The sequence below is a fragment of the Oncorhynchus clarkii genome, chromosome 6 (assembly GCF_045791955.1).
Source record: "Oncorhynchus clarkii lewisi isolate Uvic-CL-2024 chromosome 6, UVic_Ocla_1.0, whole genome shotgun sequence".
NCBI classification, from domain to species: domain Eukaryota; kingdom Metazoa; phylum Chordata; class Actinopteri; order Salmoniformes; family Salmonidae; genus Oncorhynchus; species Oncorhynchus clarkii.
In genome coordinates, this window is record NC_092152.1 from 23,764,658 (window position 1) to 23,779,563 (window position 14,906).

Consider the following 14,906-nt stretch of genomic DNA (forward strand, 5'->3'; position numbering starts at 1 on the left):
GTTTTTCTTTATTTTCTACATTGTAGAATAATAGTGAAGAGATCAAAACTATGAAGCTTTGATGCAGTAGGGACTGGTGCACTTCACAAAATAAATGGCATCATGAGGCAGGAAAATTATGTGGATATATTGAAGCAACGTATCGCTGCAGAAAAATGTGGACACACCTACTCATTCATGGGTTTTTCTTTATTTTCTACATTGTAGAATAGTGAAGAGATCAAAACTATGAAATAACACATATGGAATCATGTAGTAACCAAAAAAGGGTTAAAAGGATTCTTCAAAGTAGCCACCCATTGCCTGAATGACAGCTTTGCACACTCTTGCCATTCTCTCAACCAGCTTCACCTGGAATGCATTTCCAACAATATTGAAGGAGATCCCACATTTGCTGAGCACTTGTTGACTGCTTTTCCTTCACTCTGCGGTCCAACTCATCCCAAACCATCTCAATTGGGTTGAGGTCGGGTGATTGTGGAGGCCAGGTCATCTGATGCAGCACTCCATCACTCTCCTTCTTGGTCAAATAGCCCTTACACAGCCTGGAGGTGTGTTGGGTCATTGTCCTGTTGAAAAACAAATGATGGGAATGGGAATGGCGTATCGCTGCAGAATGCTGTGGTAGCCATCCTGGTTAAGTATGCCTTGAATTATAAATAAATCACTGAGTGTCACCAGCAAAGCAACATCACACCTCCTCCTCCATGCTTTATGGTGGGAACCACACATGCAGAGATCCTCCGTTCACCTACTCTACGTCTCACAAAGACACAGCGGTTGGAACCAAAAATCTCAAATTTGGACTCATCAGATCAAAGGATATATTTCCACTGGTCTAATGTCCATTACTCATGTTTCTTCTGCAGCAGAGGTAACTCTGGGTCTTCCGATTGTCTGGCGGTCCTCATGAGAGACCGTTACCTCATGATGCTGGTTGAGAGGATGCCAAGAATGTCAAAGCTGTCATCAAAGCAAAGGGTGGCTACTCTGAAGAATCTCAAATATAAGATATATTTAGATTTGTTTAACACTTTTTTGGTTACTACATGATTCCATGTGTTATTTCATAGTTTTGATGTCTTCACTATTATTCTACAATGTAGAAAATAGTAAAAATAAAGAAAAACCCTGGAATGAGCAGGTGTGTCCAAACTTTTGAATGGTACTGTACATCAGGGAGACTCACTGCCAATTACCAGTCTAGTCACTTGAAGAAGCTGCCTTACTATTAGACAGAACATTTGATTTGAACAGTGTACTTAGTACACAGGGTGTCACACACAGCCTCACCTAAATCAATGCAAAAACTGCTGAGCCATTGATCCCCGTTTTACAATGAACACATACACTCACCGAACAGTTTATTAGGTACACCCAACCAGTGCTTAATTTGTAAATCGGCACCTGGGGGGGCTCTGCAACCTCGCTCTTAGGTATCGGAACGCATAAAAAAGAATCCCCTTTATAATAAAGTATTGAAGGCATATCATCGCATGTGTATTTGTGTTTTACTTTGTAAAACACACGCACACACACACACCTAGGCTATTTTACTTTGTAAAACACACGCACACACACACACCTAGGCTATTTTACTTTGTAAAACAATATTTGGAAGTTGATCAAATATTTTGGTAGCCTACAGCAGATAGATTAGTCTTCTATTCTCAGCAGGAGCCATTTGCTTTGCAACCTGTGTTTTCCAACCTGTGTTTTCCAACCTGTGTTTTCCAACCTGTGTTTTCCTGTGATTGTATTTGAAATATTGTGAAAGGCCTGTTTTGTCTGCATGCTTTTCACTGAAAGATTTGCCACACATTCCCGACTGTAGGCTATGCCTTGTTATTGGGCAACACACAATCCACAGCTTGGTTGTTTTTTTAAAGAAGCTATTGATCCTCTGTGGCTAAATTATACACTGCGTGCACAATTAGGATAAATCAGGATAAATTTGATTGTTTAACAAACAGTCAATCCAAAATGTTATTGAACCTCAAACCTGAATGTTTAACAAAGGAAAAGTGAGTTGTCTGCAGAATTATTAGGTAACTAAATTACAAAAATAATTTCTCCCAACTCACTTGTTAATTCTCCATTTTTAGAGTAAGTGTAACAAATAACACAAAATGACAATTAAATAAAAATGTTGGCCTTTCTAAAATATTCAGTGACCAATATAACCACCCTTCTTTTCAATAACTTCCATGAGCCTTCCATCCATGAAGTCTGTCAAGTTTCTTGATCTGTTCACGATCAACTTTCGCTGAAGCAGCAACTACAGCCTCCCAAATGCTGTTCAAAGAGGTCTTCCCTCACTGTAAATCTCACATTTGAGAAGGGCCCACAAGTTCTCAATAGGATTTAAGTCAGGTGAGGAATGGGGCCAGGCCCTTATTTGGGCATCTTTGAGGCCCTTGCTGGCTTGCCAAGCAGTTGAGTACTTGGATGCATGTGTTGGAGCATTATCCTGGATAAAGATCATGGCCTTCTTGAATGCTGAGGACTTCTTCCTGTAACACTGCTTAAAGAAAGTATCTTCCAGAAACCAGTAGTAGGTTTGGGAGTTGAGTTTCAGACCATCTTCAACCTGAAAAGGTCTAACTACCTCATCCTTAATGAAAGCAGCCTATACCAGTACCCCTCCTCCACCTTGCTGGCGCCTGACTCCCATCCATCAAGTCACTCTCATTTCATCTGCCCATAAAACCTTTGGGCAAAGAAATACCTGAAGACAGATTTGTCAATCTTGACACTTCAACTTGTGAATCTTATTCAGTGGTGGTCATGTTTCAGCCTTCTTGACCTTGGCCATGTCTCTGAGCACTTGACACCTTGTACTTCTGGACACTCCAGGTAGGTTGCAGTTGTGGAATATGGTGGCACTGTAGGATACTGGGTTCCTGGTAGCTTTATGTTTAATTTCTATCAAGTCTTCTGCCGCTTTTCTTCCCCATGCGTTTTTTGCGCCCCAGTTGACTATTCGCAAACACAACGTTTGATTGTCCGGTGGTCACGCCTCAATAGTTAGGTATTTCAAGTGCTGCTTCCGTCTGAAAGGTATTTTACCATTCTTGACTTTTCAGTGTCAGTTAAATCTCTTTTTTGGCCCATTTTATCTGAGGTAATGAAGATGCCTAATAATTATGCACACCTTGATATAAGATGTTATTCACTTTCACCACACCCTCCCTCATTACACAAATACATATCACCTGAAAATGATTAAATCCAATAAGCATTCAAGTTTATATGGTTTGGAATTGGAAAATATGCATAAAAATAATAAGATCAGAATACTCACTTGCCCAATAACTGTGCACGCAGGGTAGTCCTTCTCATTGTGTATTCTGAATTATTTAATTTCTTTCTGAACAGACAGCAGTAATTCTATAACTTTGGCAAATGTATTTCAATAAATCAGATAAATAATTGTTCATGCCATGAGAGGTACCGGATCAGGCCAAATAGTCCAAAACGGAGAGGTGCCAGATCCTGTTCTGGCAAGATCTAACTGAAATTAAGCACTGCACCCATCAAGTGCCGGTTCAGACCCCCTTTGCCTCCAGAGCAGCCTGAATTTTTCGGGGCATGAATTCTATTAGGTGTCGGAATATTTGGTTGCTCAATTGGTATCAAGAGACCTAACGTGTGCCAGTAAAACATTCCCCACACCAGTACACTACCGCTACCAGCCTGTACTGTTGACACCAGGCAGGATGGGTCCATGGATTCATGCTGCTTACACCAAATCCTGACTCTGCCATCAGCATAATACAACAGCATTTGTCGGTGATCGCATCCCCACTGGAGCCGCTTCTTCTTGTTTTTAGCTGATAAGGAAAGGAACCCAGTTTGGTTGTCTGCTGCTATAGCCCATTCGTGGCAAGGATCGACAAGTTGTGCGTTCCGAGATGCCCTTCTGCGCCATTATATGTCTATTTGTGGCCCGTCTGTTAGCCTGCACGATTCTTGCCATTTTCCTTCAACAAGCTGTTTTTGCCCACAGGACTGCCACTGACTGATGTTTTTGTTTGTTGCACCATTCTCTGTAAACCCTAGACACTGTTGTCCGTCAAAAGCCCAGGAGGGTGGCTGTTTCTGAGATACTGGATCCGGTGCACCTGGCACAGATGATCATACCATGCTCAAAGTCGCTTAGGTCACTCGTTTTGCCCATTCTAACATTCAATTGAACGGTAACTGAATGCCTCGATGCCCGTCTTATATACCAAGCCACAGCCAAGTGACTCACTGTCTGTACAAGCGATCCATTTTTGTGAACAGGGTATTGTACCAAATAAACTGGCCAGAGTGTGTACGTTATCAACAGAGAATTGTTAATAAAAAATAATTGTAGCCTCCTTCTCATAAATTTACATGTAAGTCGAATTCAGTGTAAACGACATCCTTTATGAAACAAGGCATAGAACAAATTGTGTTTTGGGTAGAGAAAACGGTCATCAAATATCTTGTGAAAAACGTATTTCACATTTCTGAAAGATCACATTGTTATTTTCTGGAATGCAATCTACATAGTACAAAGTTGCTGTGATATAAGTGTATGACCTGACCATGTTATAATCAGTGATAAGATTCCCAAGTACAACAGGTCTCACAAGTATGGAACAAACAGCCAACATCCCAAATAACAGCACACAAGTCTCTCAGTGCTTTTATACTTCATCTTTCATCGGTGCCTTTCTTCTTCTTCTTCTTCTTCTTCTTCAGGGGTAAAATGTCCTCTTCTGGCCTCTTCTGCTCCTCATCGGATTTAGCATCAGGTGAGGATTCTCCACAGTGCTCTACCTCTCCACACTCCCCCTGGAGAGCTTTCCTTTTCTTATTTTTCTTTGGGACAGGGCTGTTATTATGGTCCTTTCTTTCTGCCTCCTCTCCTTTGTTGTTGTTGTTCTTCTTCATTTTCTCTGAGCTGGGGGACTCCGGCAGGGAATGTGTAATCTCGCTGGGTAGAGCTGATGATAGGAGGTCTGTGACTGACACTGCTGCCTCTCTCAGTCTCATCTCCATTTCACTGTCACTGTCACTAGAATAACATTGCAGAAACAAACATTTATTACAGCATGCAATGCTACTGTATAAGGATTCCTCCCAACGTAGAAATGAAGGTGACATCAAACCACCTCACATCCCAATGGTTAAAAGGCCAGGCCTAAATAGAACAACCATCACCTTGAGCTGGGGATGGGCCTGTGCCTTACAGGAGGAGGAGGGGGATCAATGGTAAACTCTCCTGGGACAGATGTGGTGAACAGCCGGAAACCTTCCAAACCTAGAAATAAGATCAAGACCACAACCAGCATCTACATCACATCACACATTTTGTAATTACTGTACCAGTTTCAATGCAAACCAATTTATGGATAAACCCTCACCATCTTCACATTTGGTTGACTCTGTGCAGGGTCTTGATGTTTCTGCAGATATCACTGAAATATAACTGAACATCAAATTTCAAAGTTGGATTAAAGTAGGCGACTGAAAAGTAGACAGGTGATGGTAACATGAGGCAAAGGCTATAACAGTTTGATGTAGCAGCTAAAATAGTCAAACTGATGTTTATTAACATTTTCCCCATGACAAATAAGAAATACCTGTCAGGTTCAGGAATGGCTGAAGAATTGCAACATTTACCCTAGAACTAATGCTGCAGATAGCAATACTGGGTGATTTGAAAAGTCATAGTCAATCGATCAATAATATAATAATTATTTTTGAAAAAAATGTTTCATTAAATGTATAATCTGTAGAAACGATGAGAATAGAAAGGTTCAGTACTTTTGTGAAGCATCACAGCAGAGTTGAAAAATATATGGCAAATATAAATCCAAAATGGATGGTGTTAAGGGATAGATAGGAGGGGTTGAATGGAACTGAAGGGTGGGACAAATAACAACAAGATAACAAATATAAAACATATGGTGTCTGTAAAAAGTATATAGGTTCAGAACTTTTGTGAAATAGCACAGTTACAATAGAACTGTATAATAGACCTCAGAAATAGAAGGCCAGGATGAAAAACAAACAAAATATAACTATTGTAAAATAGATTGTCTGTAAAATGTGTAGAGTATGTGTAAACTGAAGGTAAGCCTAAGTATGATTGTTTATTAGTTTACTCCAATTGGGGGAGGGGTGGTAGGGTTTGCAGAGAATAATAAAGGTATATTCTAAATTTAAAAAAAGTGTGTGTGTAATATAATATATATATATATATATATATATATATATATATATTTTTTTTTTAGCTCAAAAATATATGGGGGATTCGAAATAACGCAATTACATTGATGGAAGCAAAAATCTAAATAAATATATATATATTTATTTATAAATAAATATAAAATAAATACCTGTCAAGCAGAGCCCCTAATTTCTTTGCAACGTGCGCACGGAACTCCGGGGTCGTCTGCAACTCGTTCCCATCATGTTCATGTTTAGATACAGCCACACTGTTGACCATGGTATATCATAAAACAGTATAAGCGTAGCTGGTAAAGCGAAGCTTGATACAAAACCTCTACTCATGATGAGTCAAAAATAGATGGGATAGCAGGATTTCAGAGTAAATTAAAACTTACCGACGGGATTGCTTGACATTGCTTACCCCATCTAAAACAATAGTAGTTACTGTTAGGACGTTGCTGTCGTTTTGGAGAAAGATAGATTTGCTCGTTGGCTCAAGATTTCACACACTTAAGCTAGCCATCTCCCACCCCACATTTGTTGTTATGACTAACTGTTAGCGTTAGCTAGATAACTACACTCTGGGTCTTAGCTAAAGCAAAGGTACACTAAAGTTTGGCCGAATTTACCTGCCGGGTTGGCATTGTGTGTGCCATTAGTTCCATATGTGCCAAAACTCCAAGCTGCTTCCTTAAAATGCTCTAGATCTTCATCTTCACTGCTCGAGTCTTCGGCCATCGTCCCAACAGGCGCTGACATGTTGGATCGAGCACGTGTGACTACAAAGCAATGCACTATGGGTAATTAATTATTTCAGGGCAAACGGTTGTCACAAGTTCCCCAGCCACAATGTCCAAATTGGCTATGTATCGTAAACATTTATAAAAACACAAATGAGCTTTTTGATCTTAATTTAAGTTAGCCACAATGTTTGCAACGTGGTTAAGGTTTGGTTTAAATCTTATTTTAAGATGATAAATTGTAGAAATGGACGTGGTATAGCCATAATTATGACTTTGTGACTGTGGTAACTAGCGACAAACCAGCACGCTACAATGGTTAGAGCTTGACGAGTGAAACCAACATTTTTCTTCAATTACTTTTGATAATTTCCCCTTCGTTCTGCAGAATATAAAAGGAAATGTTAGGTGGGCTTCTAGTTCTTACCAGATACTCACTAAGTAGACATCCAAAGATGTAGACAATAGTATTTGATATAGAGTCTATGGTTCCTGAAATGTAACATTCAAGACACCACACTGTAGTCACTGAGATGTCTGACAAAAAACACATTCATCTATAGGCAAAAGTACAATATGTTCAATAAAAATCAATGGTGTTTCAATTTACTCAGTATGTGGGTCCAACTAAATAAGAGTGAAAAATTATATCAGTAGCAACCATTTTGTAAAATCCATAATTAGTGTTAATTTCAAATCAAACTTTGCCACAATACAAGTGTAGACCTTACCGTGAAGTGCTTACTTACAAGCTCTTAACCAACAATGCAGTTCAAGAAGAGTTAATAAAATATTGACAAAATAAAATAAAAAATAAAAGTAACACAATAACTAGGCTATATACAGGTGGTACAGGTACCGTGTCAGTGTGTGGGGGTACAGGTTAGAGGTAATTTGTACATGTAGGTGGGGGTGAAGTGACTTTGCATAGATAATTAACAGCGAGTAGCAGCAGTGTAGAAAACAAATGGGGGGGAAATGTAATAGTTCAGTGGCCATCTGATTAATTGTTCAGCAGTCTTATGGCTTGGGGGTAGAAGCTGTTAAGGAGCCTTTTGGTCCAAGACTTGGAGCTCCGGTACCGCTTGCCGTGCGGTAGCAGGGAAAACAGTCCATGACTTGGGTGACTGGAGAGTCTGACAATTTTATGGGCTTTCATCTGACACCGCCTATTATATAGGTCCTGGATTGGAGGAAGCTTGGCCCGTGATGTACTAGGCCGTATGCACTTCCCTCTGTAGCAACTTACGGTCAGATGCCGAGCAGTTGCCATACCAGGCGGTGATGTAGCGGTCAGGATGCTCTCAATGGTGCAGCTGTAGAACTTTGAGGATCTGGGGACCCATGCCAAATCTTTTCAGTCTCCTGAGAGGTAAAAGGTTTTGTCATGCCCTCTTCACGACTGTCTTGGTGTGTTTGGACAACAATAGTGTGTTAATGAGGTGGACACCAAGGAACTTGAAACTCTCGACCCGCTCCACTACAGTCCTGTTGATGTTAATGGGGGCCTGTTCACCCCGCCTTTTCCTGTAGTCCACAATCAGCTTCTTTGTCTTGCTCACATTAAGAGAGAGGTTGTTGTCCTGGCACCACACTGCCAGTTCTCTGACCTCCTCCCTATAAGCTGTCTCATCGTTGTCGGTGATCAGGCCTACCACTGTTGTGTCATAAGCAAACTTAATGATGGTGTTAGAGTTGTGCTTGGCCACTCAGTCGTGGGTGAACAGGGAGTACACGAGGGGACTAAGTACACACTCCTGAGGGGCCCCAGTGTTGAGGATCAGACGTGGCAGACGTGTTGTTGCCTACCTTTACCACCTGGGGGCGGCCCGTCAGGAAGTCCAGGATCCAGTTGCAGAGGGAGGGAGGTGTTTAGTGATGAGCTCCGTGGGCACTATGGTGTTGAATGCTGAGCTGTAGTCAATGATCAGCACTCTCACATAGGTGTTCCTTTTGTCCAGGTCGGAAAGGGCAGTGTGGAGTGCAATAGAGATTGCATCATCTGTGGATCTGTTGGGGCGGTATGCAAATTGGAGTAGGTCTAGGGTATCCGGGGAGGATGCTGTTGATGTGAGCCATGACCAGCCTTTCAAAGCACTTCATGGCTACCGAAGTTAGTGCTACGGGGCGGTAATCATTTAGGCAGGTTACCTTCGCTTCTTTGGGCACAGGGACTATAGTGGTCTGCTTGAAACATGTAGGTATTACAGACTCGGTCAGGGAGAGATTAAAAATGTTGTTGAAGATATTTGCCAGTTGGTCCATGCATGCTTTGAGTACACGTCCTGGTAATCCATCTTGCCACGCAGCTTTGTGAATGATGACCTGTTTAAAGGTCTTGCTCACATCGGCTACTGAGAGCATTATCACACAGTCATCCAGAACAGCTGGTGCTCTCGTGCATGCTTCATGCCTCGAAGCGAGCATAAAAGGCATTTAGCTTGTCTGGTAGGCTCGCATCACTGGGCTTTCCTGGGTTTCCCTTTGTAGTCCGTAATAGTTTTCAAGCCCTGCCACATCCGACGAGTGTCAGAGCCGGTGTAGTACGATTCGATCTTAATCCTGTATTGACACTTTGCTTTTTTGAAACTGGCAGCTCTAGTTTTTAGCTCGATACAGATGTTGCCTGTAATCCATGGCTTCTGGTTGGGATATGTACATACGGTCACTGTGGGGAGGATGTCATCGATGCACTTATTGATGAAGCCGATGACAGAGGTGGTATACTCCTCAATGCCATTGGATGAATCCCAGAACATATTCCAGTCTGTGCTAGCAAAACAGTAGCGTAGTATCCGCATCATCTGACCACTTTCGTATTGAGCGATTCACTGGTACTTCCTCCTCGAGTTTTTGCTTGTAAGCAGGAATCAGGAGGATATAGTTATGGTCAGATTTGTCAAATGGAGGGCGGGGGAAAGCTTTGTATGCATCTCTGTGTGTGGAGTAAAGGTGGTCTAGAGTTTTTTTTCCTCCTCTGGTGCATATGTGACATGCTGGTAAAGATTTGGTAAAACCAATTTAAGTTTGCCTGCATTAAAGTCCCCGGCCACTAGGAGCACCACTTCTGGGTGAGCATTTTCTTGTTTGATTATGGCGTTATACAGCTCATTGAGTGCGGTCCTAGTGCCAGCATCGGTCTGTGGTGGTAAATAGACAGCTACGAATAATAGATGAGAACTCTCTTGGTAGATATTGTGGTCCAAAGCTCATCAAAAGGTACTCTACCTCAGGCGAGCAATACCTTGATACTTCTTTAATATTAGACATTGCACACCAGCTGTTATTGACAGAAAGACACACACCCCCACCCCTTGTCTTACCAGACGTAGCTTCTCTGTTCTGCCGGTGTATTGAAAATCCCTCAGCTTGATATTATCCGTTTCGTCGTTCAGCCATGACTCGGTGAAACGCAAGATATTACAGTTCTTAATTTCCCGTTGGTAGGATAATTGTAAGTCTTCAATTTTATTTTCCAGTGAATGCATGCTAGCAAGTAGAATTGATGGCAGTGGGAGTTTGCTCGCTCGCCTACGGATTCTCAAAAGACAGACCGATCTGCTTCCTCTCTCTTTTCTTCAAGCAAATGACAGAGATCTGGGCCTGTTCACAGGAGAGCAGTATATATCGTTCTCGTCGGACTCGTTAAAGGAAAAAGCTTCTTCCAGTTCATGGTGAGCAATCCCAGTTCTAATGTCCTGAAGTTATTTTTGGTCATAAGACAGTAGCAGCAACATTATGTCCAAAATATTTTTTTTTACTGAAGTTACAAACACACAAAAAACCCAGCACAATTGCTTACGGGCATGTAAAACATCAGCTATTCTCTTCGGCGACATCTTAACAATTTGAGGGCGCTATTAGAAATACAGAATTTATAATGGTGGATGCCATCACAATTTTCCATCAGCAACTGTAATTTTTAATAATAATAAAAAAAAATACATATCACAAGTCTAGAAAGTGATTATCATCACATACCTTCCACTGAGCATTGACCTGTAGTTATCATTTCATAGCTGAAAAATATTTTACCCACAAAATCTCTTCCAGCCTTCTTTTTTACTGTTGATGAGTGTTGGAGGAGATGTGTAGCGGAGCACAGACGATCGACAGCTGGACTTGACAGGGATTTCTCTCACACACAAAGCCTCGAGTTTAACAGTCTGAATACAAAGGCCCATGGAGAGGTTTAATTTAGTGTTGGGAGGCTCAGTATCACTCCAGCAGGCACAAACACACTGCAAGTACATTTACAGCACTGTCACAAATGCTAACAACTTAAAAAGGCCAGGGGTGCCATCTGTGACTTACTACCAATGGCAGTTAATACAAAAATGTCTCATAGCCAACAGGGATTATTGGTTGTATATACAGCTAGAGGTGAAATGGGACACCCAATATGAATAATACAGCTTCTATCAAGGCAAGATTTCTAAGTCATGGAGCATTTGTTAGTCTCACAGCTGAATATTTAGCCCACTATCTGAGGAGGAAAGACACAGCAAAGGATAATGATTGTTACTAGAGCACAATGAGTAGCAAAAATGTATTTACTTGTTCAATCAAATTAGGTGGTATCAAAAAGTTGTAATTGGCTTGCCATCTGTCAACTATTGTTGTATAGACAAAATAACAACATGCTCAACTTCAACCAGTGTTCATCTTACGGGCTAAAAATATCCAGTATTCAACATTCACTTTGGGATCATGTAAAGTTCCAGATTCCCTCTGTAGAGCCGTTTGGTAACAGAGTGGCCTTTCACCAGGGAGATGGCAACCCTGAAAAAAATTACAACTTGAGAAATTGAAACTAATATTATTAAATTTGAATGAGTGTATTAGATCATTAGGCTGATTAGTTACACAAACCCACAAGATATGCCTAAATGTATTCCAACAAAAACAAGGATATTGAACTAACTAACTCAAGGCAGATTAAAATAATACGTATTAAAAGTAACCATTTAAATGTTCGAAAAGATTAAAAGAAAAACATGTTCAACATTACAAAAGAGTGATTGACAAAAGTTTCCTATGAGTCCCAGCAACAGAGGGGTACGAGGTAACAAATAAATGATCAACTTGTTTTGAAGGCAGACATGGTCCTGTTTTCCCAAACCTGGGGCTAGTAAAGTTTGTTGGAATGTCTGAAGTGGAGGAAGTATACTCCTGTTCCCAAAAGGGCTATATTGTGGTTGTGTTCTGGGGCAATGTGACCGCTGCGTTGCATTGCACACAAGACGCTAATATTCAGGCACTACTCGCCCCCATCGTAGGCGTAGTCTGCCTTATTGTGCATGATCAGTTTGTTGTCCACAAAGTAGAAGCTGTCTGACCTGGTCTCATACGGGTGCTCCACCATTAGGCAAACTTCAAAAGAAAGAGGGAAAAAAACAAAACAAGGGATTTCAGTTTGGAAATAACTTCATAAGGAACAGCAGAATGCACATTAGCCTGGCTTACAGTAAATTACTCCTGAAGGGGATCCATGTGACTGTCTAGTACCACATTACTTACCTTACAATTTGAGTGGCTCTGTATGGATGTGTATAGTATACAGACTTGGCTAGCTATGTTGTGGCCAGTCTGAACTTTAGCTTGTAGGACACAGGCTAAAACAAAGATGATAGACAAAGTGAGAGGGGGCATTCCTGGTGCGCTCCTACTACTATTAGACTTACTGAGGTCCTCAGGGAGCTGGGGAAACTCATAGATATGTTCACAAGTGTTGCAGCTGTTTGGGATGCAGAATCCGAAGTCAAAGTCAAAGTTCTTGAGAACTTTATCCTGGAAATAATGCCTCTCTATCATGCGAAAGCTGTTAACAGGCCGGTCCCCCACGGTGAACTCCACACTGAAAGCGGGGAAGAAAGAGAGGCACTTGAGATACTGGTAGGGACATGCTGAACATAGCTGCATGAAATGGCTTAAGCTACTAGAATTGAAGCTTTATTCATTAACCATCTATATTTCTAAAAGTCAAAAAGAAGGATGATTATTTCAATTGTATTGTTGCCAGCCATGTAAAACAACTTTAGGAGAAAAGCATTAAGTGTGGTGTCAGGGCTCTGCCAAATAGTCTCTGTAACCACAGTTGGATTGGTTGCCAGAGCTGCAAAGCCACACCAACTAAATTGAGCATGAAACTGAGATCATGATTCGTCTGCATAAGTAACTGCTGAGTTATAAGCAATGGACCTGTACTGAATTTGAGGGTGCTAACAGCATACTAGAGCTTGAGGTAAGCCTGCCATATTGAAAATCAGAAAGCACATATATTATGAAACATTTAAGTATAATCACAGTATGTGGTTTTTCAACTACGAGTTATATGATTTCTAATAATGAATGTGGTGTTTCCTGTTTAATCCACTGATTTACGTTGCACCAACAGTCCGCAGTCTGAGGAAGGCCGGCGTAAACTGATACCGCACAAAGCGTCCAGCACTGGTGTCTACGTCTCCATTCTCTTCTTCCTCATCTTCAGGGTCTGATAGAGAACATGAATTAAAATGTAATTGACATCCAAATAAGTGACCACATGTCATCTCTGATTTCAACCTAAAATTGTATCTACAACATTTGTGTAAGGACTACATCAATTATCATAGGGGGAATAACTTGGCTTGTGTTATGCCTTACTTGAAATAATAGACTGATTAATTTGGTCTGGGCCTTTCTAAGTAGACTTAGCGATACTACATCATACACAGCGGGGCAACTTCCTGCTTACTAAACGAATGCTAAAATCTGCCAAGACTATGGGCATTCTCATTTATACCTTCTAATGGGGCAAGTCCTCATTGGAAAGAGAAAATATAGTGGCAGATTTGAGCATTAGTTTTGTACCCCAACCTAATAACATGAGTGCACCGTCAGCAGTGGTTTTTCCAACTAGGCTGTTTTACAGCTTGAGCCTGGTGCCCTGTTCAAGTTGACAGTGACCTGGACTTGATTTCTATAAGTAGGAATACACTCCAATGTGTATAATGATGTCATATTGCTGAGTTTACCTTTAAGATGTGGCCTATCCAAGCTATTTATGCTGTGCCAAAGTGTGGTGGAAAAGTTGAAACTTCATGCTGGGCAAGACATTTGAGTTTACCACAGTTGTGAGGTTTAGCAATCTCAAAGAGCACTGTCCCAGTCTCCAGATCTCTAATCTTGAAACGTGTGAAGTCAATATTGTAGACATTGTCCTCAGGTTTACATAGATAATCTGGAAGGAAATTCGTAGTTAGAAGCACATACAGACAGGGAATCTGGTGTGTTTACGGATTCTTTGTTTGGTTACCTCAAACCATTGGTGCAAATTTAGCTTGCTAGTTCACTAACAAAGGGAACGTTAGCTAGAATACATTAACTTGAATCTTATCCAAATCCCATCAACGCCGGCATACATACCCCGTGTAACAGCACGCAGACCAAGGACTTCGTCCGGTGTGATGTGTCTTCCTAGCGCCCTTAGCTCTTCTTCTGTAATAACAGGCCGCTGTTTATCGGTTTGATTTCGTCGCGATTTGAGTCTCTTCAGTACACCTCCACCGGACTTTCGCTCCCTGGAATTTGCAGTTGGGCCGATATCGGTGTCCGGTCCTTTGACTGTGGCTGCAGTCTTGTTTCGAGAGTTAGAGCCGCTCATATCTTGGTTGTTTTGTGTTTGTTAAGGCGACTGTGACGATGGATGTCTGCAACTTTTACTAAATTCAAGATGGCGAAGCGTCTCTACGGAGAACATATGCTGAGAATAGTCGATTGTAATTGGCTTAAAACGCTAGGTGGTTACCATAGTAACCAGTAGGGCGGACAGTTTAGAAACGTAGCGAGTAAATTGAATTCCAGGTAGAACACCAGCGGTCACGTTCAGTTGCGGATAGAAATGCCACGAATCGAGCCGACATGATTCCTTGATCTACATGTCAGAGACATGTTTGTTCTACATATCCTATTTATATC

The 14,906-nt window shown here is 41.3% G+C and overlaps 2 protein-coding genes across 4 annotated transcripts; both read right to left on the minus strand.

Annotated features, from left to right (window-relative positions):
- Nucleotides 1–1,515: 1,515 nt before the first annotated feature.
- Nucleotides 1,516–7,011, minus strand: LOC139410834 (protein CUSTOS-like). 3 transcript variants are annotated; one of them, XM_071156397.1, is made up of 6 exons: nucleotides 6,837–7,011; nucleotides 6,603–6,633; nucleotides 6,375–6,473; nucleotides 5,397–5,461; nucleotides 5,194–5,284; nucleotides 1,516–5,047 (listed from the first exon to the last, which is right to left on the minus strand). In XM_071156397.1, the coding sequence occupies exons 1-6, from the start codon at nucleotides 6,964–6,966 to the stop codon at nucleotides 4,684–4,686; spliced, it is 780 nt and encodes a 259-aa protein (XP_071012498.1). In that variant the 5' UTR covers nucleotides 6,967–7,011; the 3' UTR covers nucleotides 1,516–4,683. The 3 variants fall into 3 exon arrangements, with proteins under 3 accessions (XP_071012498.1, XP_071012497.1, XP_071012499.1); XM_071156396.1 differs by having other exon boundaries at nucleotides 5,194–5,293; XM_071156398.1 differs by lacking the exons at nucleotides 6,375–6,473; nucleotides 6,603–6,633 and having other exon boundaries at nucleotides 5,397–5,450.
- Nucleotides 7,012–10,683: 3,672 nt separating this feature from the next.
- Nucleotides 10,684–14,688, minus strand: LOC139410836 (protein unc-119 homolog B-like). Its single transcript, XM_071156401.1, has 5 exons — nucleotides 14,355–14,688; nucleotides 14,056–14,169; nucleotides 13,332–13,440; nucleotides 12,632–12,804; nucleotides 10,684–12,320 (listed from the first exon to the last, which is right to left on the minus strand). Exons 1-5 carry the CDS (start codon nucleotides 14,590–14,592, stop codon nucleotides 12,208–12,210), a joined length of 747 nt encoding a protein of 248 aa, XP_071012502.1. The 5' UTR covers nucleotides 14,593–14,688; the 3' UTR covers nucleotides 10,684–12,207.
- Nucleotides 14,689–14,906: the final 218 nt, after the last annotated feature.